The 26781-nt window shown below is 40.7% G+C and overlaps 1 protein-coding gene across 1 annotated transcript in view; it reads right to left on the bottom strand.

Annotated features, from left to right (window-relative positions):
• Positions 1–24082, bottom strand: part of LOC143299536 (GATOR2 complex protein WDR24-like) — a 35000-nt gene extending 10918 nt beyond the window's left edge. Inside the window, exons 1-15 of the mRNA XM_076612811.1 lie at positions 23944–24082; positions 22320–22426; positions 21450–21551; positions 20585–20707; positions 19166–19243; positions 17880–17986; positions 16259–16390; positions 13383–13514; positions 11580–11784; positions 9943–10110; positions 6617–6747; positions 5779–5910; positions 3701–3830; positions 1678–1764; positions 136–290 (exon numbers count right to left, since the gene is read on the bottom strand). Coding sequence (XP_076468926.1) covers positions 136–290; positions 1678–1764; positions 3701–3830; positions 5779–5910; positions 6617–6747; positions 9943–10110; positions 11580–11784; positions 13383–13514; positions 16259–16390; positions 17880–17986; positions 19166–19243; positions 20585–20707; positions 21450–21551; positions 22320–22365 — 1728 coding nt within the window. The 5' untranslated portion in view covers positions 22366–22426; positions 23944–24082. The remainder of the gene's footprint in view (positions 1–135; positions 291–1677; positions 1765–3700; positions 3831–5778; positions 5911–6616; positions 6748–9942; positions 10111–11579; positions 11785–13382; positions 13515–16258; positions 16391–17879; positions 17987–19165; positions 19244–20584; positions 20708–21449; positions 21552–22319; positions 22427–23943) is intronic.
• Positions 24083–26781: the final 2699 nt, after the last annotated feature.

Genomic DNA, 26781 nt, shown 5'->3' on the forward strand with positions numbered 1-26781 from the left:
GTTTTCTCCGCATAGGCGGATAGTAGTTTGCATAGGACAGGAATGTCAGACCCTGCCGGAGTCTGCACTGGTGGGTCACAGTTAAGTATGTGTAATTAAAATATTTTCTTAATCACCAAAGTCTTGAAACCTGACCTCTCCAGACGGCAGGTTGATGTTGAGGGGGTAGGAGGAGATATCGTTGTCTCCGTCACCGAAAAAGAAGTCCTCGTTGTGCCCCAAGCCACTGGCGTAGTTGGCCAGGTTGTCCTTGTACTCTGAGCTTTCTCCCTCAGAATCCTCCTCACTCCCTGTGCACACATTCTCGCAGGCTCCATACACGTTTAATAATAATAATAATAATAATGGATACTTATATAGCACACTATCCAGAAATCTGCTCTAGGTGCTTTACAAAAATGCTTTTGTTAACATAAAACATTACATCAATGTTACATACACACACCAAAATGTGACCTCACACACACACACACACACACACACACACACACACACACACACTGCATACATACATTTTAACATATATGTGTATCTAACAGCTACCCTAACACATACACACACATAGGCAGGCACAAACTTACATAAACACACGCACAAACAATACACATTCATATACATGCATGTAGTTATGTACACATACATATGTATACACACAGTCATACACAGCTAACGCAAAGGAAGTGGACCTGCCATAACTGAACTTATTGCTGAGGAAAAAGGTGAGTTTACACGCTCAACATTCCATCGCCCATCCAAAACTTTTCCATGCCATTTTCAGATATTTCCATGACTATCCCCTATTCAAAACTATTTTCCTCACAAAATGCATTTCCTCTGTTATCAAGATGTCCAACTGGGAGGATACTATTTACTTGCTTAGCATGTCCATAGTGGAGCAGTTAGAAAGACACAGTAAATACATGCCTTGTGTCTTGGTTTAAAACCAAAACTGAACACAATTGGTATTGTCATTAAAGTTATCTTGGATAAAACCTTACAAATGCATATATACTGACACTATACAGTAGGTGATGGTCCAAAATTTTGAACACAATTATTTTTTCATCATTCTTCAATCAATGCAAACACTATCATTGTGAGTTTATTTTGTTTTTTGTTGGTTTTATATTTGTTTTGCTTTTAGACTTTATTTTCAAATTCATTCATTTTCCGCAACTTCTACCATAATCCCATGACTGTCCAGTCCTGGAAAATGATGTTTTCAAGTTCCTGGACTTTTCAGAATTTCTATGACCTGTATGGATCCTGCATTCATGTCCATGATTTTCCAACAAACTTTTTCCACACTGTCAATAAAGAGTTGCACTGAAACACGCTAGCATTTCATAATCATGTACAGGGTTCCTACAGATGTCACCAAACAAAAGTCCATACTTTTCCAAGACCTGACTGACACAAATGGTACTGTGTACTGTCTCTGTCTCTCTCTCACGCACAAATGCACACACGTGCGCGCCCCCCGTCCCACCACACGCACACACACACGTACACACACACGCACACACACACACCAGTGCTACACTCTACTTCTGTTTCCTTGTTATTATCACTGTGGACAACATAAACACACACACACACATACTGCACGCACATACACACAGCGCACGCACATACACACACAGCACACACACCGCACGCACACACATATATACAGACCAGTGCTACACTCGGGTGCTTTCTCCTTGTCATTGTCACTGCGGACAACCACCTCTTGTTCATTGTCCGGACTGGAAACTGATTTTCCTGTAAATAACATTATTGTCATTATCGTCATTATCATCATTATTATCAATATCATTATCATTATTACTATCATTAGTATTGATACTTATATAGCGTCTATCTGCGTCAGAGACCAGGTTCTAAGTGCTTTTAAAACATGGAGTCATTTGTACAACAGGCTGCCTACCTGGGTAGAGCTGACTGACAGCTGCTTGTTAGGTGCTCATCAGTCTTTTCCTATGTCATTCAGTCACGTGTAAACACACACATTTATATTAGAGAGGATTACACTACAGAAGTTTGCCAGGGTCAACTCTCTTGTAGCCATGGGTTCTTTTCCATGCGCAAAGTACATCTGCACACAGGGCCTCAGTTCATCTTCTTATCCAAATGACTAGCATCCAGACCACTAGTGACCACTCAAGGTCTTGTGGTGGAGGGGGTTGTAGGGGATAAAATTCTGGTGAGTGTGGAATTCAATCCCACGCTCTCAGATTTTCTCGCTTTCTATGTACATGTGTTACCACTGGGCCACAACTCCATTTGACACCAGTCACAAGACTGAGATTGAAGAGGACTGATTATTCTTTAATAAAGTTAATCAAATCATTATAACAGGAAGTGTAGAGTACAGCCTTGTCATGCAGTCCCAAACCAAAATGGACCTCCATAGCGATATCGTCATTGTTATCCTCCTCCTCCTTCATCATCATCAATATAAACGAAACAGTCTCAAAGTCTGTGGCCTTTCATGCCCTGCTCTCACAGTGACCTCAGTTTCGATACCCCTCCACTTCCATGCTCAGGGTGAGTCCTGTCAATGTCTTTAGTGTTAGCAGATTCATGGGGAGGTGTTTGAGAGACGTGGTGGCAGTCTCCACTCTGGGAGGGACGCTCACTCAGTCTGGCTCTGAGACTAAGCCATTATTGTCCATAGTAGGGGCTTGGTAGGTGATGTCTTGAGCACGTTAGATCAGAACAGGCACCACTGAACACCACTGAAGTAACTCAGCAGCAGTGCAGGGTCTCCTCTGGTGTGTGGCCTCCGGGCGACCTAACATCGATGGTTTCCTGTGCACTGCCGACGCTGAAACTGTGACGGACAAACCCAGGTGTGGCCATGTATGGGGGAGTCTAAATGAGCGGCATGGGAGTAATGCCACTGAAACGGTGCAGATGATGGGGCAGCAAAAAAAAAAAAAAAAGGTAAATCAAAACATGTAAAGAAACTAATATCCTATAAACAGTATAAATTAGAACATGGTAAAGAAACTAACTTTCAATAGCACATACCACAATATGTCAATAAACATACCACAATACGTCAATAAAACTACCAAACTGTCTTAAAGCTTCACAGTAGAACACCCAGTTGCAGTAATCTTGGAATCATTAGGTACATTTTTTTTCTTTTTTTCTTTTTTTTAATTTCTATTTTCAATTTTTTTACTTCCGTTCTATTCAGAAGCACATAAACAACATCATAAAGCATTCCTTTTTGGTGACCATGCCTCCTTTATTTTGAAATAAAATTCCACAAGTCAGTTATGTATTAATCACAAAATCTTTCAGCACAAAGACATATCTTACACAAAACTGCTCTGTACAGAACAAACTTTACAAAGTCAAATATTCAATTTCCACAATCCTGAAATCCGGGTACATGGTTCTGTAAGAGAACATGCCTGCTCCCTTTTGATGAAATTTGATAAAACATATTCACTCACACTCACACTCACACACACACACACACACACACACACAGAGAATTCTAGAGACGCCTACTCTGTTTTGAATAAAGTCAATAAAACACGCACACACAAACAATTTACACACACACACACACACACACACACACACACACAATTTACACACACACACACACACACACACACACACACACACACACACACTCATAACACCCAATTTCACTCCAAACAGCTGAGATGCCGACTACCTTTGTCAGACTCTGGTTTGTCTGAAGAGGAGTTCATGGTGACGTTGGCTCGAGGTATCTGCAGACTGGTGGACTTGGTCGTCGTCTTGGTGTAGAAAATATCGGCCAGCAGTTGCCACATCTGTGCTATCTGTAAACCAAAATCCATTTTATTGTTCACATAAAAAGGATTTATCAGAATTTAGTTTTTTCTCCGCATTGGCGGATAGTAGTGTTTGCACAGGACAGGAATCAGACTCCCTGCCGGAGTCTGCACTAGTGGGTCATGGTGAAGTATGTGTAGTGAAAATGAACTATCAGAATTTAGTTTTCTTTTAAATAAAATTGTTTCCCTTTAAAGGTAAAAAAAAAAAAAAAAAAAAGATAGAGATCCCATTGCCCTTTAAATCCATCAGGCAGTTGAATTTTTTATCCACCGTGTCTAGAGCTTGGTACTGGAAGGCAGGGCCCAGTCGTCTTCTTCAACTGTTTCAACCTTCCCCAGCAAAGTCAGGTACCCTTTCACACCTGGGTGGAGTGAGGAAAATTAAAGTACCTTTCCCAAGGACACAACACCAGGCCGAAACAGGGCCTTGAACCCTGATCACTGTGAACACTGGACCACAAGGCCAACACCCGACCAGCTCTGCCAAAGTACCTCTCTATTATTTCTTCTTTTTTTCTCTTCTTTTTTTTTTTTCCCTTCTTCTTTCCATAAAATAACCAACGGCAGTTTGCTGATGAATCCATTATGATTGATGCATGCTTGGTATTTGTGTGTTTCCATAACCCATCGAACACTGACAATGAATAACAGGATCTTTAACATGCGTATTTGATACTCTGCATGTGTATACACATGAAGAAGTTTCAGGCACTAGCAGGTGTGAACATGTATATGTTGACCTGGGAGATCGGAAAAATCTCCGACCTTCACCCACCAGGTGGGCCTTCTTCTTCTTCTTCTGCGTTCATGGGCTGCAACTCCCATGTTCACTCGAATGTACACGAGTGAGCTTTTACATGTATGACCGTTTTTACCCCACCATGTAGGCAGCCATACTCCGCTTCCGGGGGTGTGCATGCTGGGTATGTTCTTGTTTCCATAACCCACCGAACGCAGGATCTTTTACGTGCGTATTTGATCTTCTGCTTGCGTATACACACGAAGAGGGTTCAGGCATTAGCAGATCTGCACATATGTTGACCTGGGAGATCGTAAAAATCTCCACCCTTTACCCACCAGGTGCCCTCACCGAGCTTCGAACCCAGGACCCTCAGACTTAAAGTCCAACACTTTGACCACTCGACTACTGCGCCTGTCACCAGGTGCGCCGAAACTGGGGATCAATTCAGGAAACTTGGGTGAGAATCCATCCAATATTAATAGTAGTAGTAGAAGTAGTAGTAGAACTACCAGCTGTAGTATCACTGTTAATAGTAGTAGAAGTAGTAGTGGCAGTAGTAGTAGTAGTAGTAGTGTGAACATTTATGCCTAATCTTAAAAAAATTAAACCCTAGGCATTTAAAACATAAGGGATCAAACTCAGAAAACTCAGGTGAGAATCCATCCAATACCATTAGTAGTAGTAGTAGCAGAACTTCCAGTAATAGTATCACTGTTAATATCATCATTATTATTGTGAGCATTTACGCCTAATCTTAAAAATAAATCCTAAACGTTTAAAACAAAAGGATCAAACTCAGGTGAGAATCCATCCAATATCATTAGTAGTAGTAGCAGCAGAATTACCAGTAGTAGTATCACTGTTAATATTATTATTATTATTATTATTATTGTGAGCATTTACGCTTCATCTTAAAAATAAATCCTAGACGTTTAAAACAAAAGGATCAAATTCAGGTGAGAACCCATCCAATATCATCAGTAGTAGTAATAGCAGAACCAGTAGTAGTATCACTGTTAATATCATTATTATTATTATTATTATTGTGAGCATTTACGTCTAATCTTAAAAATAAATCCTAGATGTTTAAAACAAAAAGGATTAAACTCAGGTGAGAATCCATCCAATTTCATAAGCCCTAGACGTTTTTAAAAATATATATATATATATTATTGTGAAAACCACACACACCTGGTGCTTATTGACAGCGGCCCCGACAGCGGAGTTGTGGCGGCACAGCTCCTCGGTGCTCTGTCCCTTCAGGTGGTACCGCCGGGCCAACTCCAAGAAGCTTCCCATGGACACGTCCTGGCTGACCACATCCTGGCCCCACGCGCCCCGGGGAGTATGCACAGCAGATGTGTCTTCTGTGTCACCGTCAACTTCATCGTACGCCTCACTGCTAACCTCGCTGGGCGCACCACCACCATCACCACCACCACCACCACCGCTAACTGCTGCTGCCCCAACGTTTTCTCCTGTTTCTGTCTGAAAAGCCTCGAAGACTTTGTCTTAGCTTGAGGCCTTTTCTTTCATTTGTATGATGTGAGTCAAAAATGTGTCTGCGTAATGGTTCAAAGTCACTTGGGGGCTTGTGAATTTAAACTTCTTGCCTTGTCTGAGGAAACTTTGCACTGACTTTTAAAGAGCAACAGGGGTGTAACTTTAAATCATAAATGAACAAAACTTCAGTTTCACATCTCAAAACTGGTGATGTCATGAAATACATACAGACAGTCATTTAACCCTAATCATTATGTTAAACAAGGACACATTTTTTTTGTTTCTTTACCTAGTCATACCATGCATTAATGAAATTAAGCCAAGTAAACAGTAATGTAAACAAGTTCATGATGAAAACATTTTTTTTTTTTACAGTATAAACTTCTTGTCTGCAATGAAGCTGAAGGCTTGAACTAGAACACACATAAAATATGTTTTTAACAGTACAAATTTCTTGTCTGCAATAGAACAGAAGGCTTAAGCTAGACAAAAAAAAAAAAAAAAAAAAGTAAGTGCCTTCACTCACAGATGTCTCTAGCGGCTCTGCTATCTGCTGGAACACAGTCACAGCACTGCTGGCCAGGGAGAAGAACTGCTCGCTGCGTGACTGCGATGCCTTTCGCCCAAACATGGACGTCCTGCTACTGCTTTCTTTTCCTTTTTCACACAGCAACACAGACACTTCTCACAGACACTTGTCACAACAACACAGACACTTCTCACAGACACTTGTCACAGCAACACAGACACTTGTCACAACAACACAGCAACACAGACACTTGTCACAGCAACACAGACACTTGTCACAGCAGCACAGACACTTGTCACAACAACACAGACACTAGTCATAGCAACACAGACACTTGTACAGACACTTGTCACAGACACACAGACACTTGTCACACACAACACAGACACTTGTCACAGCAACACAGACACCTGTCACAACAACACAGCAACACAGACACTTGTCACAGCAACACAGACACTTGTCACAGCAACACAGACACTTGTCACAACAACACAGACACTAGTCATAGCAACACAGACACTTGTACAGACACTTGTCACAGACACACAGACACTTGTCACACACAAAACAGACACTTGTCACAGCAACACAGACACTTGTCACAACAACACAGACACTTGTCACAACAACACAGGCACTTGTCACAGCAACACAGACACTTGTCACAACAACACAGACACTTGTCACAACAACACAGGCACTTGTCACAACAACACAGACACTTGTCGCAGCAACACAGGCACTTGTCACAGCCACACAGACACTTGTCACAGCAACACAGGCACTTGTCACAGCCACACAGACACTTGTCACAGCTACACAGACACTTCTCACAGACACTTGTCACAGCCACACAGACACTTGTCACAGCAACACCAGACACTTGTCACAGCAACACAGACACTTGTCACAGCAACACTGACACTTGTCACAGCAACACAGGCACTTGTCACAACAACACAGACACTTGTCACAGCAACACAGACACTTGTCACAGCAACACAGGCACTTGTCACAGCAACACAACAACACAGACACTTGTCACAGCAACACAGACAAACAGACACTTGTCACAGCAACACAGACACTTGTCAGAGCAACACAGCCACTTGTCACAGCAACACAGACACTTGTCACAGTACCACAGGCACTAGTCACAGCAACACAGGCACTAGTCACAGCAACACAGACACTTCTCACAGACACTTGTCACAACAACAGACACTTGTCACAGCAACACAGACACTTGTCACAGCAACACAGACACTTGTCATACAGACACTTGTTACAGCAACACAGACACTTGTCACAGCAACACAGACATCACAGCAACACAGACACTTGTCACAGCAACACAGACACTTGTCACAGCAACAGACACTTGTCACAGCAACAGACACTTGTCACAGCAACACAGACACTTGTCACAGACACATGTCACAGCAACACAGACACATGTCACAGCAACACAGACACTTGTCACAGCAACACAGACACTTGTCACACAGACACTTGTCACAGCAACACAGACACTTGTCACAGCAACAGACACTTCTCACAGCAAACAGTTAATCAAGAACTAATGAATGAATTATGTACAAGACAGACACTTCTCACAGTAAACAGTAAATCAAGAAATAATGAATGAATAATGCACAACACAAACAATCTATCAAGAACTACCAAATTAACAATGTTCAACACAGACACTTCTCATGGCAAACAGTTAATCAAGAAATAACTAACGAACTATGTACAACACAAACAATCCACCAAGAACTAACAAATGAATAATGCACAACAGAGACACTTCTCACAGCAGTTAATCAAGAAACAACAAATGAATCATGTACAGAACAGACACTTCTCACGGCAAACAGTTAATCAAGAAATAATGAACCGGAGTCTGCACTAGTGGGTCACGGTTAAGTATGTGTAATTAAATAATGAATGAATTATGTACAACACAGACACTTCTCACGGCAAACAGTTAATCAAGAAATAACAAACGAATTATGTACAATACAAACACTTCTCACAACAATCAAGAAATAACAAACGAATAATGTACAACAGACACTTGTCATAGCAAACAGTTAATCAAGAAATAACAAACGAATAATGTACAACACAGACACTTCACACAGCAAACAGTTCATCAAGAAACAACAAATGAATAGTGTACAACAGAAACAAATCTCAACCAAACAAAGAATAGACAGATGAATAATAAATGATGAATTTGTATAGTGGTGAATCTTGCACGGAGACAAACCAAAGCACTTTCACTCACAAATTTTACAAGTATGCATAACTCTTGAACCAAAGGGATTAAGGACAAAACTTACAAATACATGCAGAAAGAAAGCTGGAGAAACTACAGTTGAAAAGTTGGAGGGAGTGAAGGGCTATTTTTTGAAAGAAGTGGGTTTTAAGGACAGACTTGAAAGAGCTCAGTGCAGGGATCTGATAAAATCTAAGACAGAGATTGTTCCAAGTGTAAGCTCCAGGGACTGAGAAAGAGCGCAGACAATTGTGGAGTGCTTGAATCTGGGAACACCGTAGCAGAGAGGATCTGCGATTAAAGAGAGCGAGATGGGGTGTAGAGGTGAGGGCATTCACATCAATAAACAGGATGGGACAGATTCATTGACACATTTATGACAGAGAGTGCTGCTCTTGTATTTTAGTCTGTGTGAGGCAGGGATCAGTGGAGAGATTGCAAGAGAGAAGTGATATGCTAAGGTTTTTTTCTTTCTGAGGACGAGTCATGTGGTAGATTTTTTATGCAGTGATGGGGGTGAATGGATGAAGCAGGCAAATCAGACAAGAGAGAGTTACAGCTGTTGTGGCCGGACAGAATGAGAGAAACAATTCACCAAACTGGACTTTTCATCTTCACTGAAGTCCACTGACTTGTTACAGTGGTGTGTGAATCATCATCCATAATAATTATTCTGCATTCTTTACTTGACCTACAAATAACTGTTGAAATATATCTCTGTTTTACTTTGATTCCTAACCAATTTTCTCAGAGTGGTAAAAGATTGCATATGTTTTATCTTGCTTCATAAGCTCCACAGCTCCAGACAGAACTTGGAGAGGACGACGTCATTCATCAGACGGGCTGGACTGACACTGTGAAGAGGCGAACAAGAAGAAGAAGAAACTTGCTGCATCACAAATTTACAAACAGTAATATAAAATCATGTCTGTTCTAACTTCATAACAATTATAAAAGACCATGTCACCTTTTAACACACTCAACAAACACAAACAGGCATGGAAGAAAATGATCCCAAGGAGTTGTCACCACTCACTGGAGTTGTTGTCCCTGAAGGCCAGGCTGATGTCCCCGTACACACTGATGTCCACCCCGGAGGGAATGACGTGGTCGCCAGGCCGCTTGGCGTCGTTGAACACATGCTGTATCAGCATGCTGTCTTTCCCCGTGCTCAGCAGAACGTGCAGGTCCTTCCACTGCACACCTGCAGGTCCCAACCAAACCAAATCAAATCAAATCATCTTCTTTTTCTTCTTCGTTCATGGGCTGCAGCTCCCACATTCACTCGTATGTACACGAGTGGGCTTTTACATGCATAACTGTTTTTACCCCGCCATGTAGGCAGCCATACTCCATTTTCGGGGGGGGGCGGGGAAGGTGTATGCTGGGTATGTTCTTGCCCTACAAGCACACACACCTACATACTCACACACACAACCCATCCTCCACCCCCCACAAAACACACCCGCACATATGTGGCCGCATCTATGTTCTGATCAAAGCAGGTGAAAGGCAGCACATGTAAAACACACACATACTTAACCCCTACACACACACACACACACACACACACACATGAACACCTACATAACACACTACACCCCTCCACCCCACAATGCCACAATCACAAACACAAGGGATGTAGGGCCAGCGTATGTGATATACACATACACCCTACACAAACACACACACAAACACACACACACACACACAACTCAACACCACTCCACCACACACACACACACACACAACTCAACACCACTCTACCACACACACACACACACACACACACACACACACATACACCCTACACACACACACACACACAACTCAACACCACTCCACTACACACACACACACACACACACACACACACACACACACACACACACACAACCCAACCCAACCCCACCCTGCCACACCAAACACATCATCTACACGTGGCCATGTTTTTGTGCTGATCGAAGCAGGCAAAAGGGATGTAGGGGAAGCTCATAAAAAACACACACACATGCTTAACCCCAACACACACACACATTTAACCCCTACACACACACGCATACACACTTAACCCCCTACACACACACACACACACAGACACTTACATACACAACACAACATTACACCACTCCACCCCACCACACACAGACGCACACATCACCTACAGGTGTCCACATCTTTGTTCTGATCAAAGTAGGTGAAAGGAATATAGGGGCAGCGCACGTTACACACACACACACTTAACCCATACACACACACACACACACACACACATACAAACTCACTCACACACACACAACACACAAAACCACTCCATCCTACCACACACAAATCACCTACACGTGGCCACATCTTTGTGCTGATCGAAGCAGGCAAAAGGGATGTAGGGGCAGCTCCTAAAAAAACACACACACGCTTAACCCCTACACACACACACACACACATAGACACTCACATACACAACATAACACCACTCCACCCCACCACACACAGACGCACACATCACCTACAGGTGTCCACATCTTTGTTCTGATCAAAGTAGGTGAAAGGAACATAGGGGCAGCGCACGTTACACACACACACTTAACCCTTACACACACACACACACACTCACACACACAAACAACACCACCCTACCACACACACACACACACACACACACACATCACCTACATGTGGCCACATCTTTGTGCTGATCGAAGCAGGCAAAAGGGATGTAGGGCCGGCGTATGTCCCACACATTAATGCTATGGTCCAGCAGCAGAGAGCAGTTGGCAATGTGGAAGCGGCGCTGCGGCCGCCACTTGATGCGGCCCACCGAGGCAATGGTCTGCACCGTGTACATCAGAGAGGCCGGCTGCTTGCTGACGTCCCACACCTGGCACCACACAGGGAAAGTGGTGGGTGTGGCGCTCTTCTTTACATTCTATTGTATTGTATTGCTCTTTTTGGTCACAACAGATTTCTCTGTGTGAAATTCAGGCTCCCCAAGGACAGCGTGACACTGAGAGTGCCACCCTTTTTTTTTCTTTTCTTTTTTTTTTCCCCCTACCTGCAGGTAATTTTTATTTGTTTTTCTATCAATGCGGATTTTTCTACAGATTTTTGCCAGGGACAAACTTTCTGTCGCCTTGGGTTTTTTTTACATGCGCTAAGTGCATGCTGCACACAGGACCTCGGCCTATCATCTCATCCCAATGACTAGCATCCAGATCACCACTCAGAAAAAAAAAAAGGTCTAGTGGAGGGGGAGAAAATTCTGGTGACTGTGCCAGGATTCGAACCAGTGCACTCAGATTCTCTCACTTCCCAGGTGGATGCATTACCTCCAGGCCATCTCTCACTGTCTGTATCTCTCTGTCCCTGCTGGTCACTTGCTGACATCCCATACCTGACACAGGGAAGTGGTGGGTGTGGTAATCTTCTGTACATCTATCTCACTGTCTGTATCCCTCTCTCCACGCTGGTAACTGTGTTGTTTTTCTATACCTTTGAAATGCTTGTTCACACCACCCCTTCATGAGGGGCCAGCTCTTCTTTACATTTCTCACGGTCTGTATCTCCCTCTCCATGCCAGTAACTGTGTTGTTTATTCATACATTTGAAATGCTTATTTACACCAACCCTTCATGACGGGCCATGGCCTGTACTGAATAAAATATCCGTATCTGTATTTGTATTTCTCTCTCCCTCTTTATGATACTATCCTGCGATGCTCAACCTGACAATCACTTCACATTAAATGGTTTCATTTTTGACACTGTCAGATATCCAGGTTGGATACTGGTCAAGTCACTGTTGTAAAATGACTTCCGATATCTTCATAAATGCCATCAGTTAACTACCTTATATAAATATTTTGTTTGGATGTCTCAACAGTGGTACATATATACATATGGAGAGTAAAACGACATCTGGAATCAGCTGGTCAAGTGTTGCAGCTATTGATAAGTCTTCCTCCACAAACAGTCCAGTTTCAATTAAAAAAGAAGATATCACAGAATTTGGAAAAATCTGTATACAATACATATATGCTAGGCAGATGCCTGACCAGCAGCTAAACCCAGCATGCTAGTCAGGCCTTGAGTGTATGCATAAGGAAATTTTTTTCATAAAATTACGTTTATCTAACATACTTACCGTGACCCACTAGTGCAGACATGCAAATATATATACATTTGTGTAATTATCACAGTGATTTTTCTTCTACAAAATTTTGCTAGAGGGCATCACTAATGCTGCAATGGGTTCTCTTTCAGTGTGCCAAGTGCATGCTGCACACAGAACCTCGGTTTATTATCTCATTTGAACGACTAGACACTGAGTTTGATTTTTCCTATCACACTTGGGAGAAAGGGTAAGACAGGGATTCGAACCCAGACCCTCACAGGCACTGTAGTGGCATATATGCATCTCAACCATTCTGCTGCCTTCCTCCTGTCCACAGCTGACCACTAACAAAGACCCAACACTCACCTTGATCATCTTGTCGCGGCCAGCAGTGGCCAGCCAGTTTTTGTCCTCGGGGTGCCAGTCGATGGCAAAGGCCGGTTCATTGTGCGCCGTGAAATGCTTCTCACACCGGTCAGGGCGACGCATGTCCCATAGCTGGAACAAACAACATGTGCAAAACACAGTGAGCAATCTTCAGTGAAACAGTGAAGTTATGCATGCACACTTCTAAAGGCACAGAAAATACTCTGGTGCCAAGCACATGCCATTCCCACAGGCACAATGGGAAAACTGATGCTGTACATGCACTCTGTTATAAGCAAAGAATAAAAAAATAAAAAATAAAAAAAAACACTCTGTGAAATACACAAATCTCCACAGGCACTGGAAGAAAAGTGTTGGTGGTTCAGATGCACCCACCCAAAGGCACATGAAAAAAGTATGCTGCACACACTCTTCTCTTGCTAATTTATCCACACAAATATCTAGAGCCAAACGTGAAACAGTCGTAATAAGAATTATAAGTAAGAATAAATAGAAAAACTAAAGACAGCAAAATAAAAAAAACAAATCACCTGTAGTGTGTAATCAACTGTTATAATATTACTAGCGTTTTTATGTATCGTAAAATCTGGACAATAAGCCAAACCATTTCGCCTGGACTTGACCCAGCGGCTAAAACAAGGATTGCCACTTGTTTGTGGATTTTTCTGATTCAGTGTTTCGCAGCCTTCTCTAATCTGTTTGTTGCCACATTCCCCAGTCTGTTCTTTGCTTCACTCTGACTCTCCAAACTGGTTTTGACTCCTCAGAATTTTTCACAAATGAGCTCACTGTATGGTGTTAATTTCACATTTGTCACCCAAATGTTCACAAACAGGAATATTCAATTCTACATCGCTTTTGCCCACACTTTTCCTTCATGCTGAAAACACGACAAATTGCTTACAAAGGAAATTTTCTATCTAAAATCACATTTAAATAACATACTTACCATGACCCACTAGTGCAGATTCCGACAGGGGTCTGATATTCCTGTCCTATGCAAACTACTATCCGCCTATGCGGAGAAAACGAAAGTAGCTACAGCCGATAACCTCCCGGAAGTAGGTAACCTCCCCTTTGCCCCCCTGACTAGCGCCCTCTTTTTCCGGCAGCCATCATGACTCCTGTTCCTGTGCTCTTCATACGGCTAAGTTTTTTCGTATTTTCTCTCTGACAGATTTTTTTTCCCGTTCATGGACTGCAACTACCATGTTCATCTGTATAAATACTAAAAGGCTTTTACGTGTAGGACTGTTTTTACCCCTGCCATGTATGCAGTCATACTCAGATTTCGGAGGGAATGCAGCATTCAAACTGAAGACAATCAACCTGACCACTGAAAAAGGGAACCAAGCACCTGCACATGAACTTGGATCGAGTGAATCTATAATTAGACATTGGAGAAAGCAGTTGGGAGCGAGGCAAAACAAAACGATCATCAATGAGTTTCCCAAAGCTGGAATCTTGTGTGTAGCACACAACTGAGCAGCAGTCAACTCCACCCTGTCAACTCAGATTCATCCGTGTCAGCAAAAACGAGGCTGAAATCAGCGATGCGAACATGGCAGAGTAAGCTGTGCTCCTGCTGTATTCTGACAATGAAGAGAAGCTTTCTGTTGTTTCAATGGAAATGATGCTGACAACAAATAAGTATGACTATTGGTAGATTTGGGTTGTGTTTATAGTGTATCTTTGTTGTACCTTTATTTTATTTTATTTTTTATTTTTTTTGTTTTCTGTTTTGAGTTGCTTTGTGCTTTGTTGTCATGTGTTGATATCCTGAGGTCATGTTTTCAATATATTATGTACCACTGATTTCAAAATGTTTTTATTTTTCATGTGAATTATTTTGTGTAATATATGCAGCTTTTAAACCACTGCTGCTTGAGTGTGAATAAATTTCTCTTTTTATTTTTTAATTTTGAGGATTTAGCTGATATACCCCAATGCACTCAATAGACTGAATATTATGGCAGCACTTTAAAACACCTCAAAGCCTTTTATAATATTAATAACAAGTCAGGCCGATACAAAGCGCACAAAAATGCACACACTGAGACACACACACAAGCAGGCACACACACATGTTTACCAAGAAGAAGAGGACACTCTACAAACACACACAGGAGAGGTAATATAATGGGGAAGGTAACTAGCCGCATCCACTTTTGTTTTCTCCTTGCCAGTGGGGTAGTAGTTTGCACAGGGAAGACCCCTGCCAGAGTTCTGCACCAGGGGGTCACAGCACAGTACGCATAATTAAATGAATCTTACCAAAAAAAATAATAAGAATAAAAAAATGATTTCCACATTTGTCACTCAGCACGGTGCCCCTGTGAGACTGACTGCCAGACATCTGCTACAGTCCTGGAGCCAGTTGCATTGCTCGGACAAAAGAGCCTAGTACGGTCGTAACCCATTACTAACTATGTGTAGTATGGAACTGACCAACGGCGTAGTTCGGTCAACGTAGGCATTTAGTCACGTGTAAACTGTCAAAAAGTTAGAACCAAGCAATGCAACTGGCACCTGCCCCTCCATGAGGTGCCCAGGAAGAGGTACTGACCCAGTTTCAGTTTCAGTAGCTCAAGGAGGCCTCACTGCGTTCGGACAAATCCATATATGCTACACCACATCTGCCAAGCAGATGCCTGACCAGCAGCGTAACCCAACGCGCTTAGTCAGGCCTTGAGAAAAAAAGTTCCCATGCCGGGAACTCAACTCCAGTGATCCGGAAGCTCTACGGCTGTGTGGAGGACACCAGCAGTGTACAGCTGCCTTCATCGCAGAGACTGAGGTTGTCTATGTGATCAACTAGAAGAAGAAGAAGAAGAAAAGAAGACGAAAGCAGCCACCTGCACAAGTCCATTCTCGTAGGCAGCAGCGAAGCTGAAGTATCCCAGACTGGCAGGACAGAACTGGATGTCTCGCACACTCTCTGAACTGTTGGCTTTGTACGTCACTGCTACCTGCTTCCTGCGCAGATCCTGGAAACACAGAATACGCAATGATTTATTATCTCCAGCAACAGAAAATATGCCAGTGTGCATTGGTTATTTGACACACAGCACAGGAAACACAAAAGCAAGTAATCAATTATCCGTTCAAACAGACCAGTCAAAAACTGTCATCTGGAGCACAAGCAACAGTGAAAAAAAAACCAAAAACAGTTCACAGGAATTCATGTAAGATTACCAACTAGACTTCAGCACCTACAAGACATAAACATCTACATCATATAAATATTGTATAAACATGCAAGCTTAACACACACATCATATAAATATTGTATAAACATGCAAGCTTAACACACACACACACACACACACACACACATACAACACACATTCACAGAGCATCCACAACTGAGAAAGCTCTCTCTCTCTCTCACACACACACACACACACACACACACAGCATGCACGCCACATGCATGCAGCAATCTCATTCATGCACAAACATACACAGACATGCATGCATGCTCTCTGTATGATACACATAAATAAATATACAGATGTTTGAATTAAAAAAAACTAAGTATAAATCATATCTGTAGGTCTAGTGTATCTTAATTCAGTCTCAGAAATATACAAAAAGTAAGAAAAACCGTAGCTAGATGAAGCTTCCCTGGTTCTTCTTCTTCTTCTTCTTCTTCTTCTTCTTCTTCTTCCTGGGCTGCAACTTCCACATTCTGACATCCACTTGTATGTACACAAGTGGGCTTTTAACTTATAGGCCCGTATTTACCCCTGCCATTTTCACAGTCACAGTCCATTTTCAGGGGTGTGCATGCCGGGTATATTCTTGTTCCCATAACCCACCAAACACTAACATGGATTACAGGGTAAAGTCTAACATATTTATCTGATCTTCTGCATGCGAATACACATAAAGGGGGTTCAGGCACTAGCAGGTCTGCACATCTGTTGACTTGGGAGATGGGGGAAAAAATCTCCACCCTTTACCAATCAGGCGCCATGACCTGGATTCTAATCCGGGACCCCCCAGAATGAAAGCCCATACTTTACCTGCTCAGCTGTTGCCACCTGTCCAGTTACTTAAAAAATAAAATGAAAAGGAAATTTTCTGTCTAAAAATACGTTTAAATAAAATATTTACCATGACCCACTAGTGCAGACTCCGACAGGGGTCTGACATTCCTGTCCTGTGCAAACTACTATCCACCTATGCGGAGAAAATGAAAGTAACTGTGGCCGATAACCTTCCGGAAGTAGGTAACCTCCCCTTTGCCCCCCTGACTAGCGCCCTCTTTTTCCAGCAGCCATCATCACTCATGTGCTCTTCATACGGCTAAGTTTTTTTGTATTTTCTGTCTGTCTGTTGATTCTCTGGCGTTCTTGTTTTTTGTCAAATTATGTCTCCAACCTGGTCACATAATTATATAGCTCAATTGGGCGATTGCGCTAAAATTTAGGCGTGATCACAATCCATTCGCTGATTTTACAAAACCCATACATGCAGTTTCATGGTCCCATCCTGAGAGCCACTAAGAAGCTGGTACGCCTCAGTGGTGTGGAAAACCACCCTGTTCACTGAACGCTTGTGTTCTGTGAAGACCAAATCTGCAAACACAGCACACCACTTTGGCATTCTCCTTCTAGTACTAGCCACAGAGATATACACTTGTTCAGTCTACCATACTAATAAATAAAATCCTTTTAAAGGCTAATTTTTTCCAAAAAAATTCAGTTGAACATGACATATGGCCTTGAGGTAACACGTCCGCCTAGGAAGCAAGAGAATCTTAGCGCGCTGGTTCGAATCACGGCTCAGACGCCGATATTTTCTCCCCCTCCACAAGACCTTGAGTGGTGGTCTGGACGCTAGTCATTCGGATGAGATGATAAACCGAGGTCCCGTGTGCAGCATGCATTTAGCGCACGTAAAAGAACCCACAGCAACAAAAATGTTGTTCCTGGCAAAATTCATTAGAAAAATCCACTCTGATAGGAAAAACAAATCAAACTGCGCACAGGAAAAAATACAAAAAAATGGGTGGCGCTGTAGTGTAGCAACGCACTCTCCCTGGGGAGAGCAGCCCAAACTTCACACAGAGAAATCTGTTGTGATAAAAAGAAATACAAATACAAATATTCACCATGACCCACTGGTGCAAACTCTGATAGGGGTCTAATTCCTGTTCTGTGCAAAATACTACCCCTGCTCAGGCAGAGAAATCGAAAGTACCTACCATAAGTAGCCTCCCTTGTATTTATGTATGCAGCGTCCTCTTTCATGATTTCCAGTTAGCCTTTCCACACAGTATGCAAACAAGCCAACATTCGTATACACAATGATCTACATGTATCACATTCAACAAGAGCAAATATTTCTTTGTTCACTGCAAATAACACCCCAATAATTGACACATCAAAATACTTCCAGTTCCACTCTATTTCTTTTTTAACTGAAAAAAAATTACTGTAACATCATATGATTCATATTAGTCAGAAACATTAATACGTAAACATGAACTAAAATAAGTTCAATAAGGAAAGTCATTCCATATCAAAGTTGTTTTTCATAGAACACATTCTCTCATCACATTTATATATATATATATATATATATATATATATATTAGACACTCTAGTTCAAAATAAAACCTCCTCACTCCCCCTACACATCACAAGTCAAAAAAACAATTGAAAATAAACCCCCACTCTGTGTACAGCAGCTGAATGTCACTAACTGATTGTGGTGAGTGCACAACAGAAACGGAGAATGAAGAACAGCTGTACCTTGCTTGGACTTGACCTGTTTGTTGAGGTTCCAGATCACCACAGCACCATTAGTGGCAGCCGATGCCAACATGTGTTCTGAAACACGGAACAGTGTTTCATCAACAGTGGCCTAAAATGCTTCTTAAACAACCCCATTATGAACAACAATAATAATACATTGAAACAGCGCTTTTAAACATCAGTCAGACACAGAGCACATAAGCACACACAAATACACAAACAAACACACACAAACATACACACACACACACACACACACACACACACATACACACACACATACACACACACACACACGCACACACACACGTTTGATGTTGGCGTTTATAACGTTTCCATTTTTCCTAGCGTTGTCTCTCCCTATTCACCCTCCACACATACACACACTTTTACCCCTCCCCCTCTGACAGCCCCTACCCCCACGTTTTTTGTGGGTTTTTTTTTTGTTTGTTTGTTTGTTTTTTGTTTTTTTCATCTAATATCACATCAAGTGGAAAGATGTTAAACTGAAGACAACAACAACAACACACACACACACACACACATGCACACACACACACACACACACACATACACAAACACACACCCTATACAGATAGAAGAACCAGAAGTGGATTCACAGAATACAGATATGGAATGGAGTGCCTTAATTATGTACAGACTGCTTGAAAAAGAATGTTTTAAGATTGTCTTAAAACTTGTTAGGAACCGTGAGGGTCTGAAAAACACAGTGAATTCCAGGTTCGGACAGCTGAATAACTTAAAAGTTCTCTTGGGAATGCAAAAAGATCTATCATCAGCAGAAGAGCAGAAAGACCTTGAAAAGGCATATTTGCAAACAATATCCAGTCTCATTCTATACACAATCTGTCTTTAACAGCATGAAAAACCTACAGTCTGCTAATGTCTATGGAATGTTGGTCTAGTGGTAACATCCAAGTTTCAATGACTTCCATCACCTTTTTTTCCCCACATAACTACAGCCATACAAAGTTACAGTTCTTAAAATATCAATACTATTTTTTTTATGAAATGACCATTACATATTTGTGCATTAAAGTGAACCAAATCTGCATGGGAAAGCGTAGAAAATTTTATAGCATGCCCGTTTCGATGAAGTTGACCAAAAAAAACAACTGTACTGGTAATCACCATCATCATCATTATATTATCATCATAACAATGATGTTAATATTCAAAGAATTAAAGTTCTAAAATAACTCATTTCATTAAAATGAAATAAAGCTCAAAACATCCAAATAAACTTTTACTAAATTCATAAAGGACCAACAATGACAGAGAAAATGCATGTGCACATAAACTCACACACACATATTATGAGTAACTACCACACACACGCACACACATCCACACACAAGTACATAAATATATATATACAAGTAATTAAAGTAGTACCATCAGTATGATTCCAAGCAACATCAGCTGCAGAGTAGTTCAGATTCATGTTCTTTGGCTTGCCAACTCGAAGATTTGCCATTTCCACGAACTGTTCATCATCAATGGCAATAATTTTGAACACTGAAAAGTAACATACATGAAAAAAGTCAGTGAGACACAAAAGAACACGAGGAGATTGATTACCACACCTCCCTGAACTAATGGTTTTTTTACATTTGTAATACATCATCATCATCAATCAGTGTTTATACATGGCTGAATCTTCTGCAGAAACAATGCAGTCAATTTCAAGCACAACGTCATGAGCATGATATATCACAGAAACAATATAGTATATAGAGCCTTTATGCGTATCCCAAAGACTGGCTTAGATCCTCAATAAGTTATTCAAAATGAACATCTGTGCTTATCAAGTAGCTGTAGATATCATAACAACACTTCTTTGTATCAAATACATCAGATCTGTTACACACACACACACACACACACACACATACACAAACCTCTTAACATTACACAGATGTGTATGCAGGCAAGCAAACGCAAAAGAAATACAACTCTTAACATATACATATTGCTAACACATGTAAATCCAAAACAACTCACTGTAACGAGAAATTATTAAAACAGTCTCTATCTCTCTCTCAGAACACACACACATGCACACATGCATGCCCACACACACACACACACACACACACACTCCAAAACAACTGTCACATTAATGAGAAATTATTAAACCAGTCTGTCTCTCTCTCAGTACACACACACTCACGCATGCACACACACACACACACACACACACTCATTAACACACACACATACACACACAAATACATAAAGGCATGATGGTTCCAATTACCATTTCGACCAGCAACCACAGCCTGGCTCATGTCTCTGTTCATGTCCATGGCATTGATGGGTTGCTCGCAGTTGATTTCCATGGCGTGAAATGACGGGGACACTGCCCATGAAAATACACCATGAAAGAGAAATGCTGCATCATGGTACAACACATCCACAACAAAGCACTCAACTTGAATGAAAGGAAAGAAGCGTAATATCATACATGTACAGTACAATTAACAACAATATATATATATATATATATATATATATATATATATATATATATATATATATATATATATATGATAGTCAGCCGTGTCCAACTATGACCATCAGAACAGCGAGGCGGCAACAACTGTTCCGACTATTTTGGATAGAATTTGATTATAGTGGAGAGTGTCTTGCCCAAGTTACATCCCCACTCTCTCGGCCATGAGGGTTTTAGGTCAGTCGGCGTTGGGATGGTTCCCAAAGGCCAACTAGCCCACAAGGCTGCAGCACTAAGAGCCAGTCCAATTTTGCCTCCTAGTTTGAGAGTCATAGTCCTTCACAAAAGACTAAGCTGTAAATGGTTTCCCATTGACTGGAGAAACCATTGATAATACAGCTCTCACTTTGCTGTTGGCACAAAACACTGAACTATAATGAAAAGCCTTTTGAGTTGGTCTTAATTACAGGAGGTAAACAAACCTTTCATTACAAACTTAACTTAGACAACAAGTATAGCCTCGTTGATTATGTTAACAATCTGGCTTTGAGGGATGTTGGCATAAACGACATGGCATGTTTTTAATTTTAGGTCCTTGCACTAGTGGTGTGAATAACATAGATATATATATATATATACATATTATTATCTTGACCACAGGTAACCACAGTATACCTTTGTCCTGAACCGCCTTTGTCATGTTTTGCATCGCCTGATGCATCTTGCTGAGCTTGTCAGCTTCTCTCCGTCACTTTGTTTTCAAATCTACTGGCAACGGTCATCTGTCAAACAAAAACAACACTATGTTTGAAAGGAAAAGTAAATAGCATTTATGCATGTCATAATTTCAAATGAGACTGTTTATACAAATTTCAGTTAAAAGTATCAAAGACAATATGTATGAAACAATGAATAATTCAGTGAGTAACAAATACATATTATATATATATATATATATATATAATATTATACATACACACACACACACTATATATATATATATATATATATATATACATACATACATATATATATATATATATATATATATATATATATATATATATATATATATAGGTATTTACCAACGTAGATGGAAAAATCTGGACTGTGCACTGTATCGGAAAAATCTGGACTGTGTACTGTATCTATCATACTGAACTGTGTTGCATCATATTTTAACTAAATTAGTAAATACATGATTCCATTGCATTGTGTTTCTTTAGTTTAACTCTCAAACTTTGTTTCTTATCCCACTAAATTTCTCAGTGTTGAGTTAGTGTTGCTCTCCCAGGGAAGTGTCTCACTTCTTTGCAATAACCCGAACACACACAAATACACACACCTTGATTGCCTATCCAGCCTTGTACCACAAACTGATTACTACAAATACTAGTTTTGACACTGTACTTTTTATCACGTAACTGAAATTTTGAAACTATTGCAATTTGTAAGTCTGGGTACAGTTTTAGACTTGATACCCAAAGCTGCGACTATCTTTGTCACTCTGGAGACCAGAAACATTCGTATGCTGGCAGCTCTACATGCAACAGCTCTTTTTCCTTTGGTAGCTTCATCATTTCATCTGTCTCTTTTTTTTCTCTTTTTTTTCTTTTTATTTTTGCAGTCACACCTTTGCATCAATCAAATGTCTGCAACTGTCAGAAAGATTATCTTGGACATTTGGAAATTCTTAGATGAAGAAATAAACAAAGCTATAAACCCAATACACATGCAGTGATGCACACAAACACACATCTTCATGTTTGCTACATTTGAGCAAGAAGAAATAAGCAAATAAAGTTATAAACCTAATACACATGCAGTGATGCACAGAAACACACATCTGCATATTTGCTACATTTGAACTAACACAACTATGAACTGATGTCAGTCATGAAGTTTAATTTTAACTATAAGGGAATTGGGAAGAAAGTACTAGTTAGACCACATAAACAGCAATATGCTATATGCACCTGAAAGCAGAAAGTTCTACACTGGGATGATTAATAATAAATCTACTAAAACATTACAAGAATTTTACAAATTAAATGTCACACATGTTTACTCTTTCATGAGGAAATGATGAATAAGAGACTTAACACAATCTTAATAATACATAATATGTCGATGGTATATAATACCAAATCACCCCCAAAATCTTCCCAACATGGACAGATAAAAGCGTTCAGTGCTACAACCATTTGAGAAGTGGGATCTACTCATCTGGTCTGCCTGGTGTGTTTATATGTGAAACGGTCGATTGGTAATCAGTCGATTTACAAACAAGTGCAGTCACCTGTCAATATAACGCAATTTCAAAAGCTGGTTTTGTTCACTCTCGGAATGTTCTGTTCAATAATACAGAAACTCTAGAACATAAAGTGCTCTCGCACTTCTCAGAGTACTTAGTTTCAGCTCGACTGGCGTCTTTTTCAGAACACTTCTCGAGCAACTCAATGTGAAATACGTCATCAATCCATGCGCTGCTCAAGTTGCTCTAGTTGTTGATCAAGCTCTGGACATGTCTTTTTTTTTTTAGCCTAACAGGACTATAAGTACAATGGTCCATAAAAACAAAATGCAGTTTTTATACTAGCATTTTGGACGAGTTTTGTTTTTCCATCATTGTTGTTGGGGTTCTTGTTTCAGAGAAATACAGTTGCAGTATGCTCAAACAACAGTAATCCTTATTCTGAATGTTCCCTATTTTTTATATTTTCATGAGATTTGGCTATTTCCTGTTTGGAGATTCTGCGGTTGGGAAGTAGCGTGCATTCGTCTTCGCTTCGCTAAGAAAGGTTTTGTTGTTGTGTTTGTGATTTGAGTCTGTTCGAGAGGCGAACTATTTTCAAAAGATGAATCCTCAAAAGTCTCCAAGCTTTCCTCCAAACTCTTCGCCAGTTATTCCTTGGGGATCTCCTGCACTACGACCAAATTCAAGTTTTCCTCCGATGAATAACCATACACCGCCGCTCAACAGTAATACACCGCCGCATCGACCACCAATGCAGATGGGTATGACGAGACCTTTCGGATCAGGGACAATGTCTCCTCAGTTTGGAATGCCTTTCAATCGTTGCTCCTTTAGAACGCCCCAGCCACAGCACCGTCAGCAGTCGCCATTGGGGCCATGGTCAGACAACAGAGGACACAAAGGAACACGCCATCATCAAGGAGTAAGTTTCACATCTCTCCCTCTCTTGCCTTTATGTGTTTTTTTTTCGAGCTATCCAGGGTAGGCTATGAAGACCTGACTAGCGAATTGTGTTATGAATGTGAAGGTCAGACATATTCTTTTTGACATTTTTGTTTAAAGCAAACTTTAACTACTGGCCCCCTCTAGGGAAGAGCCACCATTCTGCCCTCTACTTTGATGTTCAGATCAAGTGGGAATATCCATCTGGTCACTCTGTGAAATATCAACTAGATAAAGGAGATTACGAAGGCATGAAGCATTACATAGGTGAGATAAACTGGGATGACCTTTTGAAAAATGAGACATCTGTGGATGAAACCTGGGAACTTATTCATGATGTAATAATAAAGTCCATGAACAAATTTATTCCAAAAAAATCATTCAAACAAGGACCCTCCAATAAACAGAGATGTGATCCCATTCCCCAGTCACTTTTAGATAAAATTCATCAAAAGCGTAGAGCCTTTAAAAAATATAAGAAATAACCCACTAGTGAGAACTATAAAATGTATGCACGTGCTAGAAACCAGGTAACATGGGAGTCAAGAAAAAATGTGAAAGCTAAGGAAACTAAATTAGCTAAAGAATCTAAGCATAATCCAAAAGGATTCTTCCGTTATGTTGCAAGTAAAACTCTGCCAAGAGAACAAATTGCTAATCTAATAAAGGAAGATGGTACCTTAACACAAAATGACTCAGAAAAGGCAGCTGTGCTAAACAGATTTTTTGCTAGTGTTTTTACCGAGGAGAGTAACGTAAATGTCCCAGAGTTTCCATGTAAGACAGAGGTTACTGAAATTTCCAACGTGGAGGTCACAGTTGAACAGATGAAAAAAGCTCTAAAGAGCCTAAACCCATCAAAGTCCCCAGGACCTGATGAGATACACCCACGAGTATTAATAGAGCTTGCTGAAGTTATTGCTCACCCACTTAAGATCTTGTTTGATAGAACACTAGCTAAGGGTGAAATACCAAAAGCTTGGAAAGAAGCAGAAGTACGTCCTATCTTTAAGAAAGGTAACAAAAATTCTGCGGGTAACTATCGTCCAGTCAGTCTAACATCAGTTGTCTGTAAAGTTTTTGAGGGTTTTATTCGAGACGCTCTCTGCCAACATTTAACCAAACATGATCTGTTATCTAGAGAACAGTTTGGATTTACCAGAGGGCGCTCGTGTGTTACACAACTACTTGTTACATTACAAGATTGGTTAGTCATGCTAGATGAGAAGGTACCAGTCGATGCAGTCTACCTTGATCTAAGGAAAGCTTTTGATACAGTTCCCCATCACAGACTCATGAATAAACTAGGAGGCTATGGGATAAAAGGCAAGCTACTATTGTGGATCAGAGATTTTCTAAATGGAAGATCACAGTTTGTAAGTGTAAATAGTAGTAAATCATCAAAGGTTAAGGTAACTAGTGGTGTACCACAAGGTAGTGTTCTTGGCCCAACCTTGTTCATATACTTTATAAATCATTAAATGATATGCCTGGTGAGGTAGATTGTAAAGTAAAAATTTTTGCAGACGACACCAAGGCTTACTGTGCCATCCGAAATATAGAAGATAGAGATCACTTGCAAATGTGTATACATAATCTGGTTAAATGGACAAATACTTGGCTGTTGCAATTTAACAGCGAGAAATGCAAAGTTCTGCACCTTGGAAAGAATAATCCACAGTATCAGTACACGATAGAGGAAAAGGGGGTAACTCGAACAATGGATAGTACAATAGCAGAAAGAGATTTAGGGATCACGATGGACCCAGAACTAAGCTTTGAGGCACATATAAATAATATAGTGAAAAAGGGAAATCAAATTTCTGGTCTTCTTGTGAGAACTGTAACTAATAAATCTCCCGAATATGGAAACTCAGTATGGTGCCCTTACCTTAAAAAGCACATAAATATGATTGAAGGAGTTCAACGCTGATTTAC

Source organism: Babylonia areolata, chromosome 2 (genome assembly GCF_041734735.1).
Source record: "Babylonia areolata isolate BAREFJ2019XMU chromosome 2, ASM4173473v1, whole genome shotgun sequence".
NCBI classification, from domain to species: Eukaryota; Metazoa; Mollusca; class Gastropoda; order Neogastropoda; family Buccinidae; genus Babylonia; species Babylonia areolata.